The sequence below is a fragment of the Orycteropus afer genome, unplaced genomic scaffold (assembly GCF_000298275.1).
Source record: "Orycteropus afer afer isolate SDZICR_OR568_19922 unplaced genomic scaffold, OryAfe1.0 scaffold00040, whole genome shotgun sequence".
Classification (NCBI taxonomy): Eukaryota; Metazoa; Chordata; class Mammalia; order Tubulidentata; family Orycteropodidae; genus Orycteropus; species Orycteropus afer.
In genome coordinates, this window is record NW_006921627.1 from 14,904,351 (window position 1) to 14,925,042 (window position 20,692).

General features: G+C 37.6%; 1 protein-coding gene across 1 annotated transcript in view; it reads right to left on the bottom strand.

Annotated features, from left to right (window-relative positions):
- The window catches only part of LOC103193916 (ovostatin-like), a 73,349-nt gene extending 53,244 nt beyond the window's left edge, over nt 1-20,105 (bottom strand). The window contains exons 1-6 of the mRNA XM_007937219.1: nt 19,868-20,105; nt 19,745-19,806; nt 18,796-18,854; nt 17,057-17,240; nt 16,440-16,596; nt 3,533-3,585 (exon numbers count right to left, since the gene is read on the bottom strand). Coding sequence (XP_007935410.1) covers nt 3,533-3,585; nt 16,440-16,596; nt 17,057-17,240; nt 18,796-18,854; nt 19,745-19,806; nt 19,868-20,105 — 753 coding nt within the window. The remainder of the gene's footprint in view (nt 1-3,532; nt 3,586-16,439; nt 16,597-17,056; nt 17,241-18,795; nt 18,855-19,744; nt 19,807-19,867) is intronic.
- Nucleotides 20,106-20,692: the final 587 nt, after the last annotated feature.

Here is a 20,692-nt window from a genome sequence, read left to right on the forward strand (position 1 = left end):
AATAAATAATACTGTGACAATTTAAATAGACACTCTTCCTCTATAAACTGTATTCTGATTTTCAAGTTAAGGACATACCAAAAAAAAAAAAAAAATCAGATAAAATAATACTTCAATGAGCAGTTCTCTTACCTGAAGGAAGATCACTGGATACTGAAAGAAAAGTAAAGGTCATGTTAATCTATGAACTCAAAGTTTTTCCCCTGAATGAAAAGGTTAATTACAAATTTTTTATTGAAGAAAGAAACATAAGGAGATAGTTTAGGAACTCAAACAAATACTGATTCTTACTGAAAGTGTAAATATGTTGCTTCCATTGAAATTTTTGCCTAAGGCACTTGACTGCTAACCAGAAGGCTGACGGTTCAAACCCACCAGTCACTCCTGGGAAGGAAGGTTGGGCAATCTACTTCCATAGTGATACCGCCTCGGAAACCCAAGGAGGGGTCTCTATGAGTTGGGTCCGACTCCATGGCACATAACAACGAAACAACAGTTTTCAAGAATTTCATTTACTTCTCACTCTTACTCAACACACATCTTGCAGCTGCAGTAAGCACGTCTCAGTTCAGTCTCTGAAACATTCCTTGTTCATTTCTGTGATAGTTAAAATTGTGTGTCAACTTGGCTGGATCATAATTCTAAGTGGTTTAAGTAGCTGTGTTGTAGTCATCCCCCATGATGAGATCTGATGTAATGTAATCACTTCCATAATGAGATATGCGATGAAGAGGCATTCAGCTGAAAGGGAGTTTCTTTAGGGTTATGAACTGCTCTAATATATATGCAGACATCCTGGGAAATCTCTTGGGCTTTCTGTTTAATCTGGATCCTGCATCTAGTTTATCATCATCCAGTTTTTGTAGCTAAACCTGAGGTCTGCCATATTGCCTGCCAATCTTGGGATTTTTGCCTTTGCAGCCTGTGAGCTAAGAATCTGCCATTTTACCTGCAGATCTTGGATTTGTTATCTGTTGAAGTCAGCAGCCTCCTATACTGCTTGCTGTTCTTGAGGTTCATCAGCCCCTATAGCTGCATGAGTTAGGAAACGCCTATAGCTTGATATTTGACACAGGAACTTGGGGCTTGCCAGCCTCTGCAACTGTGTGAGCATTTCCCTGAGGTAAGTTTCTCTCTCTCTCTCTCTTTCTCTTTCTCTCTCTATATAAAACTCACTGCCATCGAGTCTGTTCCAACTCATAGAGTTGAGGTGATATCTCTACAGAAGTAGATTGCCCAGTCTTCCTTCCAAGCAATGGCTGGTGGGTTGCTAACCTTCTGATGAGCAGTCAGATGCCTTAGGCACTACCTCACCAGAGCCGCTATATATATATATATATAAGCTCTGGCAGCGCAGTGCCTAAGGCACTTGACTGCTCACCAGAAGGTTGGCGGTTCAAAGCCACTCCTTGGAAGGAAGATGGGGCAATCTACTTCCGTAGTTATACTGCCTCGGAAACCCAAGGAGAGGTCACTAAGAGTCGGGTCCAACTCGATGGCACATAACAACAACAAAAATATATATATATATATATATATATGCTTCACTGGTTTTGCTTCTCTAAAGAACCTAGCCTAAGACAATTCCCATTTCTGGGATTTTGCCAAGTTGTTTCTCACCCCTAGAATGCCTTCCTTTTTACCCTCCAGTTACTTCAGCTACCCTTCTTCAAGGTTTTTATTTTGTTTATGCAGTCAGATTTACTGTGAATCCCAAGCAGTCACAAAAGGCCAGCCATACAATGAATCATTTTTTAGATGTTATGCTGAAATAGCTGCAGATCTTAGATATGTTGCCCTTGAAATATGTAACTATGTAATCTCCTAGCTGCCATCATTTTTCAAAATACTATCTCAATTTTGATCTTTGTGCATAAGCAGATGCAGTTTTCTATGCCATAGAAACTCCTCCCCAGAAACATTTTGTACCAATGATCATCTTTTCTATGACCCATATTTGAAGGAATGCTTCATTAATCCTGTTGTACATATGCAAACGCAGTCATTACTAAAGCTGGGAATTGGCTCTATTGACAATAAAAATAATCAGCAATGGGGAAAAAACTAACAAGGGAATGGTGTTGACATTGCAGCCCCTTTGAGTTTCATGAAACCCGCAACTTCCCATGCTCCTATCAACCAAGGATGACTGCCAAAAGGTTACATTAGAAATACTTGCTACTTTGATTAAATAGAGGAGTTGCAGTCTTATAAACAAGAGAAGTTCCAAACTTGAACCAAGAGCAAGAAGCATGTTGTATCTTAAATAAGCTATTTCAGACATAAGTAAACAAAAGGATCTTTTGGAGGTAAAGTTATATCTGTCTTAGAAATTAAAATTAAGCCACAATCCAACAAATGTAGTATAGGTAAAAAGATGGCAAAAGAGATACATTAGAAATGATGATGCTTGAATATGTAAGGATGAGGAATGACTTGAAAGATGGAAAAAATAGTCATATATAGAGAAATCAACGTAACTTCTATAAGCTTAACAAGCTACCATAACTCTGTGCTCATCTGACAAATTGATATAGGAGACTATATAGAATGGTTAGTTATAAAATGTTTGATTCTAAAATCCATGAAATGAGCATTCCAGATACCCTATCTCAGAAGGTTCAGTTATTCCTCAGTCATGATTCATTGACTTTGGTCCATTTTCATGATGATCTCCCTTGTTCTTAGATACCTTATAGATGGATTGTACCTTCCTGTTGATGATAGTCTAAGACTATCATCAACATATTCTTCTTATATCCAAAGTCCCTGAACAATATCCATGAAACAGCTTCTCTGTGTTTCTTCAAGGCAAGATCCCTTTTTCTACTGGGTAACAACATTCCCCACTCTTAATAGCCTAGTATAAATAATGAACAGTTTCTGAAGAAATTAGAAGAGACCCTGAAACACATCCTCTATCATTTTATTCCTTTTCTCTAAACACAAACTGCTCATTCATAACTAACTGTAATTTAAATGCCTTCACAACATGGCAGCAACCTTCCTTTCTAGTTTTATTGTCCATACCTCCCTAAGCTTATTGTACCGTTTGCTAAGCGTAGTGCTTATGGCACTTGACTGCTCACCAGAAGGCTGGTGGTTCAAACCCACCAGCTACTACTCCTTGGAAGGAAGGTTGGGCAATCTACTTCCATAGCGATACTGCCTTGGAAACCCAAGGAGGGGTTGCTATGAGTCGGGTCCCACTCGATGGCACATAAGAACAACAACAACAAGCCTTGGTTATTGCTATTCCCAACGTTTCTCTTAATTCCTCACTATCACACCATCACTAACATTTCCCTTCTGCTTATACAGTAAAACCTATGAAAGTCTGAACCAAAAAAGAGAGAAAGAGGAAGAAGGGGAAAATGAAAGACATCACTTTAGTGAGGAGCACAGTGGGTCACAAGGCCGTTAGGAATGCCAGTAACTTGAACGGGTCTGTCTTATTTTCATGGATTAATTTTAAGACATAAGAAATGCATAAATAACTAGATATACCTACATATTTTCAGTTACAACTTACCTTTTGCTCAACAGGCTTCAAGTGATCATTCAGAGACACTATTCGCAATCTCACTGGAGAAGAAAATAAAGATGATGTAAATTAAATGTTTATCTTTTGTGTCATCACAATGTTCATACTAAATTGATTAACTGAGTTGGATCAGAAAGGGTTAGAATATTGCTATCTGTTGTGAGTAGTTACATAAATATATTTTAATAGACTTTACCTTTTAGAGAAGGTTTTGGTCTCCAGAACAATTGTGTAGGAAATACAGAGTTCCCCTATACTTCCCTCCCCTCTAGGTACTGCTGCTCCTATTATTAATATCTTGTATTCCTGTGGTCATTTGTTATAACTGATGAACCAGTACTAATACATTATTATTGACTAAATTTCATAGTTCCCATTAGGGTTCATTCTTTGTGTTTTGTAGTCATGTGGGTTTTGACAAATGCATACTGTGATGTATTCACCATTTTACTATCAAACAGAATAGTTTCACCGCCCTAAAAATGTCCTGTGCTCCCTCTATTCATCCCTCTTCTCCTCCCTTTGAACCGCTGGCAGCCACTGATCTTTTCACTGTCTGTTTAGTTTTGCTATTTATAGAATATCATAAAGTTAAAATCATATAATAGGTAGCTCTTTTAGACTGACTTCTTTCACTCAGTAATATGCATTTAAGGTTCCTCCAAGCCTTTTTGTAGCTTGATAGTCTTTTCTTTTGATCACTCTGTCATAGTTAAGCTTATTTGTTAACTTGGCTGGGCCTGGTTGAGTGGCTGGGCAGCTGGATGTATTTATTCCCCATGGTGAGGCTGGCAATCAATTCTGTGGTGGACTCTACTGGAGCAGCTGAGTAGCTGCTTTAGAAATGTGGTCTGCTTCCAGTAGCTAAGAAGCAACTTTGAGGAAGGTCTCTAGCTTTTTGGTATGCTTGAACCTTGCATGTAGCCAAGTCATTGTTCAGGAGCCTGTCATGCCCTGCTGATGCTGGGATGTTTTCTGGACTTGAATTAGTGGTCTGCCATGTTGTTTGGTACTATCTGGACTGTGCCTTTTTACTTGTTGACCTTGGATTTGTTAGCCTCAGCAGCCAGCAGCTGTCTGAGCGAAAGAAAGTCTCCAGCTTCAGTGGGCCAGGAGTTGGAGGCAGAGCTCAGGGGCTTTCACCCAGTCCTAGAGCCTGGCACTTTGAACTCAGACTTCTAGCCTCCAAAACTGTAAGAGAATAAACTCCTATTTGTTAAAGCCATTCCACCTGTGGTATCTTCTGTTAGAGCTGCACTGAGTAAGCAAAACACACTGCATTATATGAATGAACCACAGTTTGCTTATCTATTTACCTATTGAAGAACATTTTAGTTGTTTCCGGTTTCGGGCAATTATGAATAAAGCTGCTATAAACATCCATGTTCAGGCTTTTATGTGGACATATATTTTCATCTCATTTGGATAAATACTTTATGATTACTATATAATATGGTAACCCTATATTTAGCTTGGGAGCTCTGGTAGCTTAGTGGCTAAGACACTTGACTGCTAACCAGAAGGCTGACAGTTCAAACCCACCAGCCACTCCTTGGAAGGAAGATGGGGCAAGCTACTTCCGTAGTGATACTGTCTTGGAAACCCAAGGAGGGGTTGCTATGAGTCAGGTCAGACTCGATGGCACATAACAACAACAACATATTTAGCTTTGTAAGAAACTGCTAGATTGTCTTTCAAAGTGGGCGTGCCAATTTTGCATTCCCACCAGTAGAGTTCCTGGTGCTCCACATTCTCAACAGATTGCCCCATCTTCCTTCCGAGGAGTGGCTGGTGGATTTGAGCCACCAGACTTCTAGTTAGTAGTCAAATGCCTTAGGCACTACACCACCAGAGCTCCCTTGTTTACATAAGTGTGTTATGTATATAACACATACTGAGGTTAGTATGGAGCTCTGGTGGCCTAGTGCCTAAGTCATTTGACTGCTAATCAGAAGGCTGGAGGTGTAATGCCACCAACCACTCCTTGGAAGGAAGTTTGGGCAACCTACTTCCGCAGTGATACTGCCTCAGAAACCCAAGGAGAGGTCGCTATGAGTCAGATCCAACTTGACAGCAGTGAGTTTGGTTTGGTTTTGGTTTGGGGTTAGTATGTTGAACTTGGTAAATTATCCTGGCAAAAAGAAAGTACAGCAAAAATCCCTTTCTTCCTCCTTCTCCTCTTATGTATGCTTCATCATAAAACATGCTTAAGATGAGTAGTTACTTAAACAAGTAAAAGATAGAAGGGCCAGGTTATGTACTTCTTAACACACTTATAGAAATTTTGTCCATACTTAATATGTACCTTTTCTGTGTCTCATCAACCAAATCCCTTTATCCCCTTAATTTGTAGTGAAAACCTCCAAGGTCATTTATTTTCTCTCAGACTTACTCTCTTTCTACCTATGTCTTATTCCAGGTGAGTTCTCAGCCTGATCCCCCTTATCAAACCCTTCACATTATGCCACCAATAAAATTTATTCTTTTTTGAAGATATTTCTGTTTGCTCCTATTTTCCCCATAGAACACTCTTGCCATCTCTTTTCTGCTCCAAGTTTACCTGTTTCCCTCTGGATCTCTCTATATAATGGATATTTCTCATCTTCCATGTGGCTCTGACAGAAGATTCCAAAAAGAAAAACACCAAATTCACCGCCATCAGGTTGATTCTGCCTCAGAGCAACCCTCATTGGTTTTCCATGGCTGTAAATCCTTATGGAAATAGACCGCCCCATCTTCTGTGGAGTAGCTGCTGGGTTTGAACCACCAACCTTTGGTTAGCAGCCAAATGCCTTAACCACTACACCAGAACTCCTTAAAAGAGGAGTAGGCAACTTCATTCTAAATTATCAGCTCCAACTAAACATTTTTATCCTTGCATTTTAATTCAAAAGAGAGAAATTATTATTTTAGAGCCATTAGTTTTAAGACATCTTTTTATTCTTGTTGATGTCATCTAATCAATTTATGGTTGTTGTCCTACTTTCACTGTAATAAAATTTTACCTGGCTAATTGTCTTCCTTTCTACCAACTAAACTTTCATGGATAATTTTGGCATATGCATGTTCCATGTAATAGAGTGCTTTAGTTTTATTTTTGAGGAAAAATGAAGATCCATGTCAAAATCTATGTCTCTTATCATACCACAGCTATTAGATTTTGGAAAAAAAAATCACTCAGTGATAATGCAACTCTTGTTTGTCATCTGTCTACATATACTTCAAAACCAAACTCACTTCCATCGAGTTGATTCTGACTCATGGCAACACCCATTGGATTTCCAAGACTCTAAATCTTTATGGAAGCAAACTGCCTCATCTTTCTTCCATGTAGCAGCTAGTGGGTTCAAACCACAGACCTTTTGGTTAGCAGCCAAATGCCTGATCCAGTACTCACTGTCATCAAGTCAGATCCAACTCATAGTGACCCCTCCTTGGGTTTCCAAGGTGGTATCTCTACAGACATAGATTGCCCGGTCTTCCTGCCGAGGAGTGGCTGGTGGATTTGAACTGTCAGCCTTCTGATACTTAGAGTCCCTTTAAATACATTTTTCAAATTTGTTTTTAGAGTTCAGTTTCTTTAACCTCATTCTTCCGGGCTATTGACTATCTCCTCGTTCAATTTATTTATACATTTATTTTAAAATCTTTATTGATAAATGTATATACAGTAAAATCTGAGAAAGAGACTGTGTAAAGCAGAAACCTGTCAGAGAAGGAAAACTCAAATATTTTCCACTAAAAGGAGTGATAACAAAGTGGTAAGACTGTACCCTGTCAAAGGCAGAAAACTTACGAGACCAGGAAAAACAATGCAGGCCCATTGAGCTCCAGCTCCCACAGATTTCACTGTATGTATATTCATATATGTGTGTGTGTGTGTGTATACATGTGTGGATATAAAATACTGACAATGAAAGAAAAACATCGTCTTGGGTTATTATATAAGTGTCATAGTCTGGCAAAGAAATAAGAGCTCATCAAATTGCATGGTTTTAAATATGATCTTTATGTTGATGACTATGTTGTGAGAAAAGAACACAGTTTGGCCTTTGCCCTTGATTCCTGAGAGATAACTTGGAATTTCCTAAATAATCAAGGTACTTTTATTATCTGAAACCTCCAGACAACACTTGAGGATTTGAGCAAATGAATGGGGGCTGGCCAGGCCACAAAGATCACCTAGTCAGCTCACCTCAGTAAAGGATGAGGGGCATGATTTAATCAATTAATCATGCATATTCAATGAGGCTTAAGCATGATTATGCAATGAGACCAAATAGAGGTCCTGAATATGGAAATTCCATCAGCTTCCTGGTTGGTGAAAACATCTGCTCTTGGCAGGATCGTATGTCTCTGGGGACACTGAAGCTTCCCACCAGGACCCCTTCCAGACCTCACCCTATGCATCTGTTCATTTGTAACCTTTTTGATTGGAATAAGTTTGTAATTGTAACTATGGTATACTCTCCATGAAGTTTTGTGAGTTGTTCCCACATATTATCAAAACCAAAGGGGCAGTGAGAGCCAACAAAAGCTGATGTCTGCATACATGGCAGTTAGCAGAACTTTGTCCTCTTAATTTGTGAGCTGTGATCCAGCTCTAGGTGGCTAGAGTTGGAGACAGAATGCCACTTGGATGATGAAGATGCAGAAATGGGAAAATGAAGACCAGTTCAATGTCCATAATTTGGGAATTAGATTCTGCTGATGCCACCACACACTTGGCAATGAAAGAGAGATTTACCCATTTTGCCCCTTAGTGCTATGACTCCCCAAATCTTGTCTTTAGCTCTTTCTTCTTACCTTGTTGTTGTTGTTGTTATGTGCTGTCAAGTCGGACCAACCTCATAGTGACCCCTCCTTGGGTTGCTGAGGCAGTATCATTACAGAAGTAGATTGCCCAACCTTCCTTCTGAGGAGTGGCTGGTGGGTTTGAATTGCCAGCCTTCTGGTTAGCAGTCAAGTGCCTTAGGCACTAGGCTACCAGAGCTCCTCCTTCTTACCTTAGAATTCATAAATCCTACTTCCTACTTGAAACACCTACATAAATGTTCCAAAGCCATCTCCAACTCAGTGTGCCTGAAAAAGAGCTCTTGATTTTCCCCCTTAAACCCACTTTTGCTCTACTCTTCCCCGTTTTAGTAGTGGCAGTTATACCCTTGTTGTTGTTCAGGTCACAATCTTAGGAGTCATTCTTATTTTTCCTCTTTATCTTACACCCTATATCAAAACATATCTTCAAAATATATCCAGAATGCAACCATTTCTCACTGTCTTCTTCCCATTATCTTGTTTTAAACAACCACTGTCTCTTGCCTATATTATAGCAGAGACCTTTTAATTGGTCTTCCTGTCTTTCAAATTACTCTCACCAACTCAAGTGTATACCTCTTCTGCTCAAATCTTCAGTAACTCTCCATTTTACTCAAATGGAGGTCTTTCCCATGGCCCATTATGCCATACATAATCTGCAACATCCTCATGTACACAATCAGCCTCTCACCTATCTCCTACTACTCTCTTCCTCATAACTCAAATAACTGAAGCAATACTGTCCATCTTTCAGTTCCTCAAACTTGTCAAGCCCTGTCTCAGGGCATTTACACCTAATATTTTTCTTTCCCAGAATGATTTTCCCCACCCATATTTCCCACCCTCATTCGATCAGGTCTCTGCTCAAATAGGTTCTTTAATTCCTATAATGCATTCTTTAACAAAGCTAGAACCCACTTTGCTGAAGGCTTCATGTATTATCCCTCATTACTCTGAATGACCTCCTATATAACCCCAATGACACATTTTTTTAACTACTTAAAGAATTAGTCACTTTCTTCTCTGTCTTTCCACTGTACTTTTTCCAGGCCACTAAATAGCTGTTAACACATTGCATTATAAATATTTTTTTAGAATATAAAAAATTACTTTCCTGCTTATATACATTTATTCTTTATTCATTTTCTATTGATAGATTACTCGGCACAAGTGTCCTTAAAAGGTTTTGTTTTTTTTTTTTTTTTTTTTTTTGATTTGTGATTTGTGTGAAAGTTTACAGAACAAATTCATTTCCCATTCAGCAGTTCACATACACTTTGTCTCATGACATTGACTGCAATTTTCTACTTCCTCGCCATAGTTCTCTCTTCCCTGTGTCCTTCCTTCCCATGCACTCCTGTCCCCCAGGCTTTCTCCCTGTACATACACAGCCCTTCTAGTCTCCCATGACTGATCTCTCTAAGGAGTGTATCTACCTACTGTAAATGTTCAGCTCATATGCCTGTCTTGTGTTTGGCTGGAAGCCACAGGAATGAGTTCAATTCCAGACCTGATGGGCAGTTAAAGGCCATAGTTTCAGGGGTTTCACCAGGTTCTCAGACTAGAAAACCTAGTCCCCCTCCTTTTTTTTAAAAAAAAAAAAAAATGATTTTGAGTTTTGTTCCACATTGTTCTCCCACTTTATCCAGGATCTCCTACATAGATCCCCCTCTGAGTGATTGGCGGTGGTAGCTGGGTACCATCTAGTTTTCCTGGTTTCATAGTTATATAAGCTGAGGGCCTCATGGTGTACCAGTTGCTTGAACTAATTGTTTCTATGTATTGTTGGTTTTCTTCATTATTATTTGCTCTGGATGAGGAGAGACCCATTGTTGCATCTAGATGGCTGCTTGCAAGCTTTTTAGAGCCCAGTCACTACTCGGCAAAGTAGGATGTGGAACAATGTTTTTGTGTAGTATGTTATGCCAATTGAGCTTAATGTCACCTGTGACCATGGTCCCAAGCTCTCAGGTCCAACTATTCGCTCCTTCTGGGTCACTGGCTGTGATCAAGAAGTGACTACAACCTTGTCCCTTGTCAGCCATACTATATACCTAGACATTCTTACAGAACACACAAATACACTTGTAGAAACATTGTCTGCCAACCCTATATATAGTCATGAGAACACTCCCCCCTGCCTAGACATACCTGATCGTTCACCCTGTCTACCCATCTATCCACCCATAGATTGATGTTTGCCATCACTGATAACACAGTACTGCATGTGCAAAAGAGTTCATCTTTGTTTTTTGTACCTCCCACGTACCTCTCTATGTCTTCCTCTTCCTCAATGCTACCATGTTGATCACTCACATTTGGTGCATTGCCCTTCCCTTCACCCAATTCAGTAGTTGTCTTTACCTATCTAGCAGTGTTCCTCCCCTCCCCTCCCACCCCCATAACCAACAAAGAAAGTTTCCTTCCATATATAAACCATTCCTTGACTTTTCATAATAGCAGACTAATACAATATTTGTCCTTCTGTGATTGACTTATTTCACTTAGCATAATGTCCTCCAAGTTCATCTACGTTATGCGGTGTTTTGCAGATTCTATGTTTTTCTTCTTAAAAGTTTTTTCAGAAGTGTTCACTAAAATTTTTTCAATGATTGTTTCAACTACATGAAATATGAATATTCTACCAGATATTTTATTACCACATGATCTGCTGAAGGACAGATTTTTATAGGGGGAAATATTTTTATAGTATTGAATAGTGTGGATGATATTTAAATTTTATTGAGAATAGTATAAATAATATAGACTCTTCTCTAGAAGTAGGACTCAGAAGGACCGTTGGGCAATCTACTTCCATACTGAAACTGCCTTGGAAACCAAGTAGGGGTCCGCTATGAGTTGGGTCCGACTCGACGGCACATAACAGCAACAGGAAATGGGAATACTATTGTTTTCTCTGAGTTAGTAGGTAAACTCAAATAACCTCCTTTCACCAGTTCTGTGGCTTTCAAGAGGTGTGTGTTAGAAGTTTAAAACAACTTTCCTATTTTTGGTGATTTTTTTTTTCTTTATAGAGTCACTATAGATTGTTCTTCTGTGTATGCCTTTTCAAGAAAAACTAAATATTGAGTTTAAAATTTGAATAAATAAAGTAGTTCATTGCCATAAATCTTATTTTCTAGAAGGAATAAATGCTTTAAACAAATATAATGAAACTATAGAATTTGAGGAACCAAGAAGTAGATAATGGTGATTATTTTATGGTGGGGCTTACTGAAATCTGGAGTTATATTAGGTAAATCCTTCTCCAAATTTATTAAGTTCTACCCTCTACTCACTGCTTGTAAGATAGCAGGGAAATTATTTGTATTTCCTATCCCCAATTTTGATCTCTGAGTTAAATTTAATTGTTTTCTTTGTCTTTGATCTGGGGCAAGTTTGGGCATAAGTGGTAACACTCAAGAACAGCCAGTGAGACAAGTAACCACTTTTCAGCCATGTAGATGTCTCTAGTCAAACCTGGCTTTCAACCATTCATTCATTGCAAATGTAGGATATTTCTATGCATAACATAAGCCAAATATGAATTTAGAATATATAAAGTATAAATATAGAAAGACATATTAAAAAAATATATCTAGATAGTTTATGGGTCTTCTCTTAAGAGTATTAAAAATGTCTCAATTTGCAGTAACTTAGCCATCAATACATTCCTGAGGACTTTTTCGTTTTAATTGAGTTATATCTCTTGTAATTTCTCAAGAAACGAGGGAGAGCTGAATGTATGTATTTAAAATACAAATGCTGGTCACATATGAAGCTACAGCAATCTAAATATGCTTGAGATTTTAGCATAAAGTCATAGTTAATATCTAGGATATAACTAAAAAATCTAAAAGTATATACCTTTTTTTTTCCCAAAGGAGCACGAACCCAGATAAACCAAGGATATTTGTAGCATTACATCACAGACACTAATGATCAATATTTTGGAAACTGAATATCCCTCAGTTGTGTAAGACTCAGTATTCATCTTTCATGTTACATTGCAGCCATTTCTCTGCATATTAGGACTGGGTGAGAAAGAAAGAAACTCATTTTAATTACATTTTTATATTTCTGGGCTGTTTGAAGTAGTATCACCTATACCAAGCCCTGCCTTCTGTAGGTTGTCTTAGCAAGAATCCTAGTAACCTTCCAATTTTATCCTCAGCTACATCTTATTTTTTCGATTATTCCTTATCAGGAAAGAAAGCTTAGCCTATTAGATACATCTGGAATTTGCTTTACCATTTAAGACTGGGAATTTGGTGTAGATCAGGTAGCTGAACTTGGGCATTCTTATCTGTCAAACAAATATAATCCTCCTCTTCCTGAGCACCCCCACCCCGAACACACATTAATCCATAATCTTTGCTCAACAGTTGTTGGTGCTGGCGGCAAATTTACAAGGAAGCCATGCTTTGATTTTCCTGTGTAGTCATTCATTTCCACCTGGCACCTCACTACTGATCTGAATGCTTATTTCATGACTGCCATGAAGTAATGGAATAAGACAGAGGGCAAGGGACAGATGATTAAAAGGGCAGGGAACAGAAATGTACACATAGTTCATTTTCTCGAACTCTTACACATCTTTGTCACCTCCTTCAGTTTGCGTTCTGAAATCATAGATTTCATGTTTGTGCTCAAGCAGCTCTAATGATAATAATCCTTAACTCACTCCTTCTTGCTTCACTTGTCAAGTGCTAGTCAGTAAGTCAGTATGTGCATGTGTGTGTGTGTGTGTGTATAATGTAAAGAGAACTCAAAAAAAAAAAAACCAAAACAAAGTCACTGCCATCAAGTCATATTCCACTCATAGCAACCCCTCCTTGGGTTTCCAAGGTGCTCTCTCTACATAAGTAGATTGCCCACTCTTCCTTCCACGGAGTGGCTGGTGGATTTGAACCACCAGCCTTCTGGTTAGCAGTCAAATGTCTTAGGCACTATGCTACCAGAGCTCCTTAAAGAGAACTAGAAAGGTAAAATGCATACATGTATATATACATATAACTAGAGTTATCTACATGGCTGAAAACTGGATACTTGTCTAACTGGCTCTTCTTGAGTGTTACTACTTATGCTCAAACTTGCCCCAGATCAAAGAAAAACAAAACAGTGAAATTTAACTCAGAGATCAAAATCCAGGATAGGAAATCCAAATAATTTTTCTTTCTTTCTCTCTTTCCTTCTCTCTGTCTGTCTGTCCTTATCTCTTTCTTTCATCAGGGATTCTCAAAGTGTGTCTGCTGAACATCAGCAGCAGAACCACCTATAAAAATTATTTTTTAAAATCCAGATTCTAGATACTCACCCTAAGAATAATTTGGACTTTTAAAAAGCTTACTAAACAATTATTTTTGTTCACTGATGTTTGAGAACAATGTTTGCAGCTTCTCAAGTCCTTGAGATATTAGGTGGAAACAATTGTATAGAAATAGTATAAGAAAAATAAGTATTTATTTTTAAAGAGACACCATCTCTGGTGGGATAGTGCCTAAGGCATTTGACTGCTAACCAGAAGGCTGGCAGTTCAAACCCACCAGCCACTTCTCAGAAGGAAGGTTGGTCAGTCTACTTCTGTAGTGATACCGCCTCGGAAACCCAAGGAGTGGTCACTATGAGTCGGAGGCGACTCGACAGCAGTGAGTTTGGTTTGGTTTTGGTTATCACTTTCAAGATATATTTTCTTATTCATGCTTCAGAATAATAGCTAGTAATCCTAGAAAAATATTTGGTGAAGAACAAGTATGTCCCAGGGGAGATATTATTATTTTCTCAATATTTGCTCAGCCAGCTAAACTACTTTGAAGAAATGTAGTATAAGCATTAAAACCGTTCTCTGCTTAAATGTAGAAGTAAATTTATAAATGGATTTATTTGAATATAGTTTTACTAGTATACTTTAAAAAAAACTTTAAAGGTATGAGCATTTTGAACATTTTCATGTATTTCAAAAGTAAAATATACAGTCACACACTGGCCAATTATGAATTAATGGCCATTTAACCATTTTTTGTGTTACATCTGTTGCCAGGAATCTTTGAATATAATTGCAAGTTGAGTTATGTCATCAATCAAATTGGTTATGTCATCAATCAAAAGAAGCAATGCTTTTTATTTTTTCATTTTTTTTTTTTTTCCAAAATAAGCCTATTCGCAAGGTAGGGGTATAGAAAGATACTCAATTAGATTCTTTTTCTTAAAACCTTCTTCTCAATTTTCATGCACACCTAGTGGCACAGTGGTTAAAGCTCTAGGCTGCTAACTGAAAAGTTGGCAGTTTGAACAAAGCACTCTGTGAAAGAAAGATGTGGCAATCTGCTTGTGTAAACATTCACAGCCTTGGAAACCCTATCTGGTAGTTTTACTCTGTCTGTCCTATCAGGTCACTTTGAGTAGGATCAACTCCATGACAGTAGGTTTGGTTTTTTGGTAATCCATCAATTTTTGGAGCCTTGTTTTTCACCAATTCCTTCAGTGCAGCTTGGACTTCTTCCTTCTATGTCATCAGTTCTTGATATCCTGAAATGGTCGAATATGGACAAATTCTTTCTGGTACAGTGACTCTGTGTATTCCTTCCATCTTCTTTTGATGCTTCCAATATTTTGCTCATAAAATCCTTCAGTATTGCAACTTGAGGCATGAATTTTTCTTCAGTTCTTTGGCCCTGAAAAATGTTGAGGTTTTTCTCCCCATTTTGTTTCCTAACTCTGAGTCTTTGATATTTATTACAATACTTTGTCCTGTCAAGCTGCCCTTTGAAATCTTCTGTTCAGCCCTTTTACTTTATCATTTCTTCCATTCATTTTAGCTATTCTCTGTTCAAGAGCAAGTTTCAGAGCCTTTTCTTACATTTATTTTCATCTTTTCTTCTTTCCTGCCTTTTTAATGACCTGTTGCTTTCTCTAGGAGGTCTGGTGACAGTTGTAGTGGTTAAAACTTTTGGTTGTTTACCAAAAGGTTGGTTGTTCAAACCCACCTGCTGCTCCATGGGAGAAAGATGAGGCAGTCTGGTTCTGTAAAGATTTACAGCCTTGGAAGCCCTATGGGGCAGTTTTACTCTGTCCTATAGGGTTACTATGAGTTGGAATTGACTCAGTGGCAGTAGGTTTGGTTTATATTGGTTTATCCTAGTCCAAGCACTTTGCACTATACAACCAAAGTATTGCAAAGGATCACTAAGGGGCTTAGAAATTCCTTTCAGCAATATATATGTGTGTGTCTGTGTGTGTGTGTGTACACTCACTGCTTTCAAGTTGATTCCTGACTTGTAGATTGGTCCAAATATTTTTCCACCGATTATTTTCATGATGGTATACTACAATTGTAGTATACCAATTGTATACTACAATTGGTATACTACCTTACATCTATGGTGACTCTTCTGGTTACTTATTTTCACAAGAAAGCCTCTTCAGCCCCACATCCAGGGATCTTCTTTAGTTATTTTATTCATTTCAACTTGCTTTCTTCCCTTCCACTTTTTTCTTCACTCCAAATATTCGCTTCTCATTTTAAGGCATGACTTTTGAGTTCATCCTATCCTATGCTTTCTCATGTGCCATTGATCTAGTCAGAAATGTCTTTCTTCTGATTGTAGTAACTTATGTTAATTAATTCCTTTCCTTCCTTACCCAGTAGGTGAGATGAGACTTTTCAGTTTAATTCAATGACATGCTGATCTGTCTCTCATGGGCATTCTCTAGTCACCAAGAGTATCTCTTACTATGTTCTTGACATGCTTTCTTGCTGTTTTAACCCTAATTCAACTATAAGCTCATAAATTTGCATAAACTAAAACTTAGTTTTACCAACTTGAATATTGTTAAAATCACCTAGTAGGAAGATCTTTTAAAGTCACAGTTTCCAGGCTTCCCACTCCCCAAACATACTGAAACTAATTCTCTGGACTTGAGACTATGTAATCTGTATTTTCTGTTTTTAATTTGCTGAGCTTCTATTATATGCCATCCATTTGTATACCAAAAATCTGTTTGTATACCATAATATTGTATATCATCAATATTCTATAAATGGTATTAGCTGAGGTTAATATAGTTTAGGTACACTTACCTATCTGTCCAGGTTTGTAAATCTTTTTATCTGTCTGCACAATGACCACATTTCTTTTGGGCTGGATTGCCACAGATCTTCTTTCATATAGGTTGAGAGTGTCTCCTTTAGCAGAGAATGTAATGAAAGCCAGTGGGTCAGATCTGGCCTTAGGAACCTACAGAGCAAACAAAATACTTTGAGACTGGTGTTTTGTCAAGAAATCCCTACCACCAACTGTGTCGGTATTACTAAATGTTTCAATCTATAACTTGCAGATTTATTTCTTGAATAGCCAACTTTCCTTCTTTCTCTTGCTTTGTTACTTTCTTATTATATTGTACCCTTTTAAACTAATTTTCTTTCATTTTTCTTAAATCTTTTCCTTCTCCAAACAGTTGTCTTTCTTGTTATAAACTTTATTCCCTTCAACAAATTTCTGTCATAAAATCAAATGGGTTGGCTCATCTTGTTGTGACAATGTAATACTATACTTACTATCTCAAACTGAGGAGTGCATTATCCTTTTAAAAATTAAAAGACGTTCATACATATAGTCAAATAATCTGATCTCTGACCCTAGAAAGTGAAGGACCTGCATTACTCTTTTCCATATAAAACAGAATGAAATACTTCACCTCAAAGTTGACGCATTGGAAGAAATTCTCTCCTGTAACACGTTCTTCTAATATTTTGGTCTGAACCTCACCATAGTTGATGGAGACAGTCAAAACAACACTTTCAGTAAGATTAAAAAGCTGGGCACAAACTTTTTCTAAAGAGCCTTCTTGTAGAACAGTGGGGACCAACAGCACATATTGCCTAGAAAAATTAAGGAAGAGCATAAAAAATGAAAGCGCCAAAGGAATGTTTAGCTACTTAGCAATTATTTTGTTACTGGAAGGACCTTGGAGTTTAATAAAAATGTATTTTAAAAAATGTTAAAAGTATATCTGAAGTCTAAATCTGAGAACTTGAGAGGTATGAAACAGAAAGAAGCTTGCTTTTAAACTGAATTTTGTCAACTCAGTGAGGAAAATCTCAATTATAAAGCAGTAATTAATTATCAAGTCATTAGTTCTGTAATGCTTAGCATTGTTAGTCTCCTCACACAGCGCTTTTACTCCTGGATTAATGCTGTACATTCCATTTTATATTTGCTTACTAGTTTTCTAGCTTCCTTCCCCACTGACAACCTGATACCTCTTCCTCATCATAAGTACAACACGATTACAACTCTTAATCACTGTCCTGGGTATCTACTGGGCAGCAATAAAGGGTAACATTCAATTTTGGAATTTATTGTGTAAATTAAAATATTTTTGGGGTATATTATGAAATGGTAATATCTAAAATCAAATTATTGTAATAAACTAGGTAATACAATTAGAAATTTTACCACCAAGCTCTATTTGGCTTTCACATATAACAATAAAACTCTATGTAATCACTTACACATGAGAAAGAGACAGATGAAAGAGAAAAACACCCAGAAGTATTCTCATCCACATCGTGATCCAAATAGAAGAAGAAGAAGCCAACACACAGTAACCCTTGATCCAGGTCCTGGTCAGTGTCCTGAGAACAGAAACATTTCACTGGCCAGGTATGCCAACTCTGAAGCTATATATCCATGCAAGAACTCTGGATTTCCTGAGTCATTCATGAAGTGCAGCACATGTAACCTAATTGGATACATTCTTTGAGTTTCAGTCACTTCCCAGTACTAGTACTTGTGTGTGATACTTGTCATTAGGTGTGTCACAATCTCATTTATGAAAAATCTTGCATCAGCATGTACCAGTTAAAACACCTGCCAGTGAATCTTTTCAAGCACACATTAAACCTCATTCCAATGATTTCAATGATTATAAATGAATTTTTCTCTTGCTACACTATTTTTCTTGGGTAAGAGCAAACTCTGTGTTGAAAAGTCAATACCTATTCATGGTTGGCAATAGTTCCATGTAGTTATTACATGAATGATATTTATTCATTATAAATTTAAGAAATATCATAAGAAAATTTAAAATAATGACAGAAAAAGACCTAAGGAAGTGCTGATTTTTAAAAATTCAAATATTTTCCATCACTTTTAGTGACTGATGTTATATTTTCCGTACAATATGTAATTGCATGCCAAATATGTGCCTAACAATATTTTAAAGCAAGTAAAAAAAAAAAAAAAAACTTCAGATCTCAAGTATTTAATGTAGTACTGAAGATAAGAAAAATAAAGATAATAACTAACGATATGTAACATTTATTGCTCCAAATGGTTTACAGATGGTTTATAACCAAGAGCAAGGTACATAATAAAGTGGTGCTTATTTATTAATGTATTTATCAAGAGAAGCTGTCATCCTTAGATGGTTACCTGGAAATGGTGACAGAAATTTGCCTGTGTAAACCTAGGGCAAGGCTAGCACCAGTGCTCTTGAGAAAAAAATAAATAAATAAATGTAACCAAATATTCTTCAGTCCTTTTTTCCCTTTATCTCATGTGCTGTCCCCTCTGTGCCATAAGTTTGCAAAGATTGCACCCTTTTGTGTTCCTTGATAAGAGCTCAGGAAAGTGATGAGGCAATTTGTATTAGAAGCTTAAGAGAACTTCTGGGAGATTTAAAAAAAAAAAAAAACTCCCCCTTCTGGTGAGACCTCTGCCAACCACTATGTCCTGTAGTTACCCTTCAGGCCTGGAATAAAACTTACTCCCATGGCTTCTAGCCAAACGCTAGACAGGCATGTAGGGTGAACATTTACACCAAGTAAATATACTCCTTAGAATGAACAATCACGGGAGAACAAAAGTGCACAGGGAGATAAGCTCAGGGAGCAGGAATGCGTAGGAAAGAAGGACACAGGAAGAGGTAACTACAGGGAGGAAGTGGGAAGAGAGCTGTTACACTGTGGGGATTGCGGTCAATGTCATGAAACAAAATATGTCTGAATTGCCATATGGAAAATGAGTTTGCTCTGTAAACCTTCACCCAAATCACAATGAAAACACAAAAACAGAAACATCCCTCTCTAACATTCACAGTTAAGGAAATTTATTGAGATAAATCTGTGGATTGAAGTCAGCCTGATCAAGATCTAGAAGTCCATGAAATAAATGTATGCTGGCCAGGAAGTTTATTGAAGCTTTCCCCACCCCACCCCCAATTGCATTTTCCTTTCCAAGAAATAGTCAAGTATTTTGTAGTTCTCTTTTGCTTCTAGGATTTTGGCTAAAAAGAAAGCTCTTGGAAGACAACTTCAATGTTGTTGTGCTTTCATCATACATCAAAAAGTAGTCTCCTACTGGTCACTGACTCTCATATTGCCTTTTTTTCTGAAAACATCAGGAAATCCATTTTTACACTGCAGATAGCCCAACTCTTTTCCCCTAAAACACAAACAAATTATATCATGTCATTCTTGAAAACTCTTTAGCACTCCACAGTTACCTATAGGAAAAATCTCAAATTCTGCAAATTTCTTGAGAAAATTCTTATCCACCTTCCGAATTTTAGTGTTCACCACTTCCCCACAGACCCACTGTACTTTCTTTAATGAAAATGCTAGCAGTTTACTACCCTTGTCTGACTCTTTCATCTTTCCTTGTATATTTATGTTAAATCCTTTGGCTAGAATGTCTCCATGACTTGCTTTCTGCCAGCTATATAGTTCCTCATCTTTCTTCATGATTGAGCTCAAATGTTCATAAATCCCCAGAAGAAATTAATTGTTGTTACTTTAAACTCCCATAACATAGGTACATATCTCTATTACTGAATATCATGTTATACTAGAATTGTTTTTATGTTATGTCTACTACTTGGCTATGAGAATTTTGAAGGCATAGACTAGGTGTTTTAATCATATTTCGTTTTCCAATCGCTGGAATATTATAGACCCTTAATGAATGCTAATGTCATTTCCACTATTTAATAAATGCAAACACCTCTTCAATTACTTATGACTTTTAGTTAGCCTCAGATTATCTATAGGTTCTTTTCTCTCTGGGCAACTGATTATAATCTTAGGGAGCTAACTGTTGTTGTTGTTGTTATATGCCGTTGAGTAGGACCCGACTCATAGTGACCCCTCCTTGGGTTTCCAAGATGGTATCACTACGGAAGTAGATTGCCTAATCTTCCTTCTGAGGAGCGGCCGGTGGCTTTGAACCAGCAGCCTTCTGGTTAGCAGTCAAATGCCTTAGGCACTACGCTACTAACTCTTCCATCAAGAATGAGGGTGTCTTCCCATGTTTTGATTCAAGGAATTTTTGA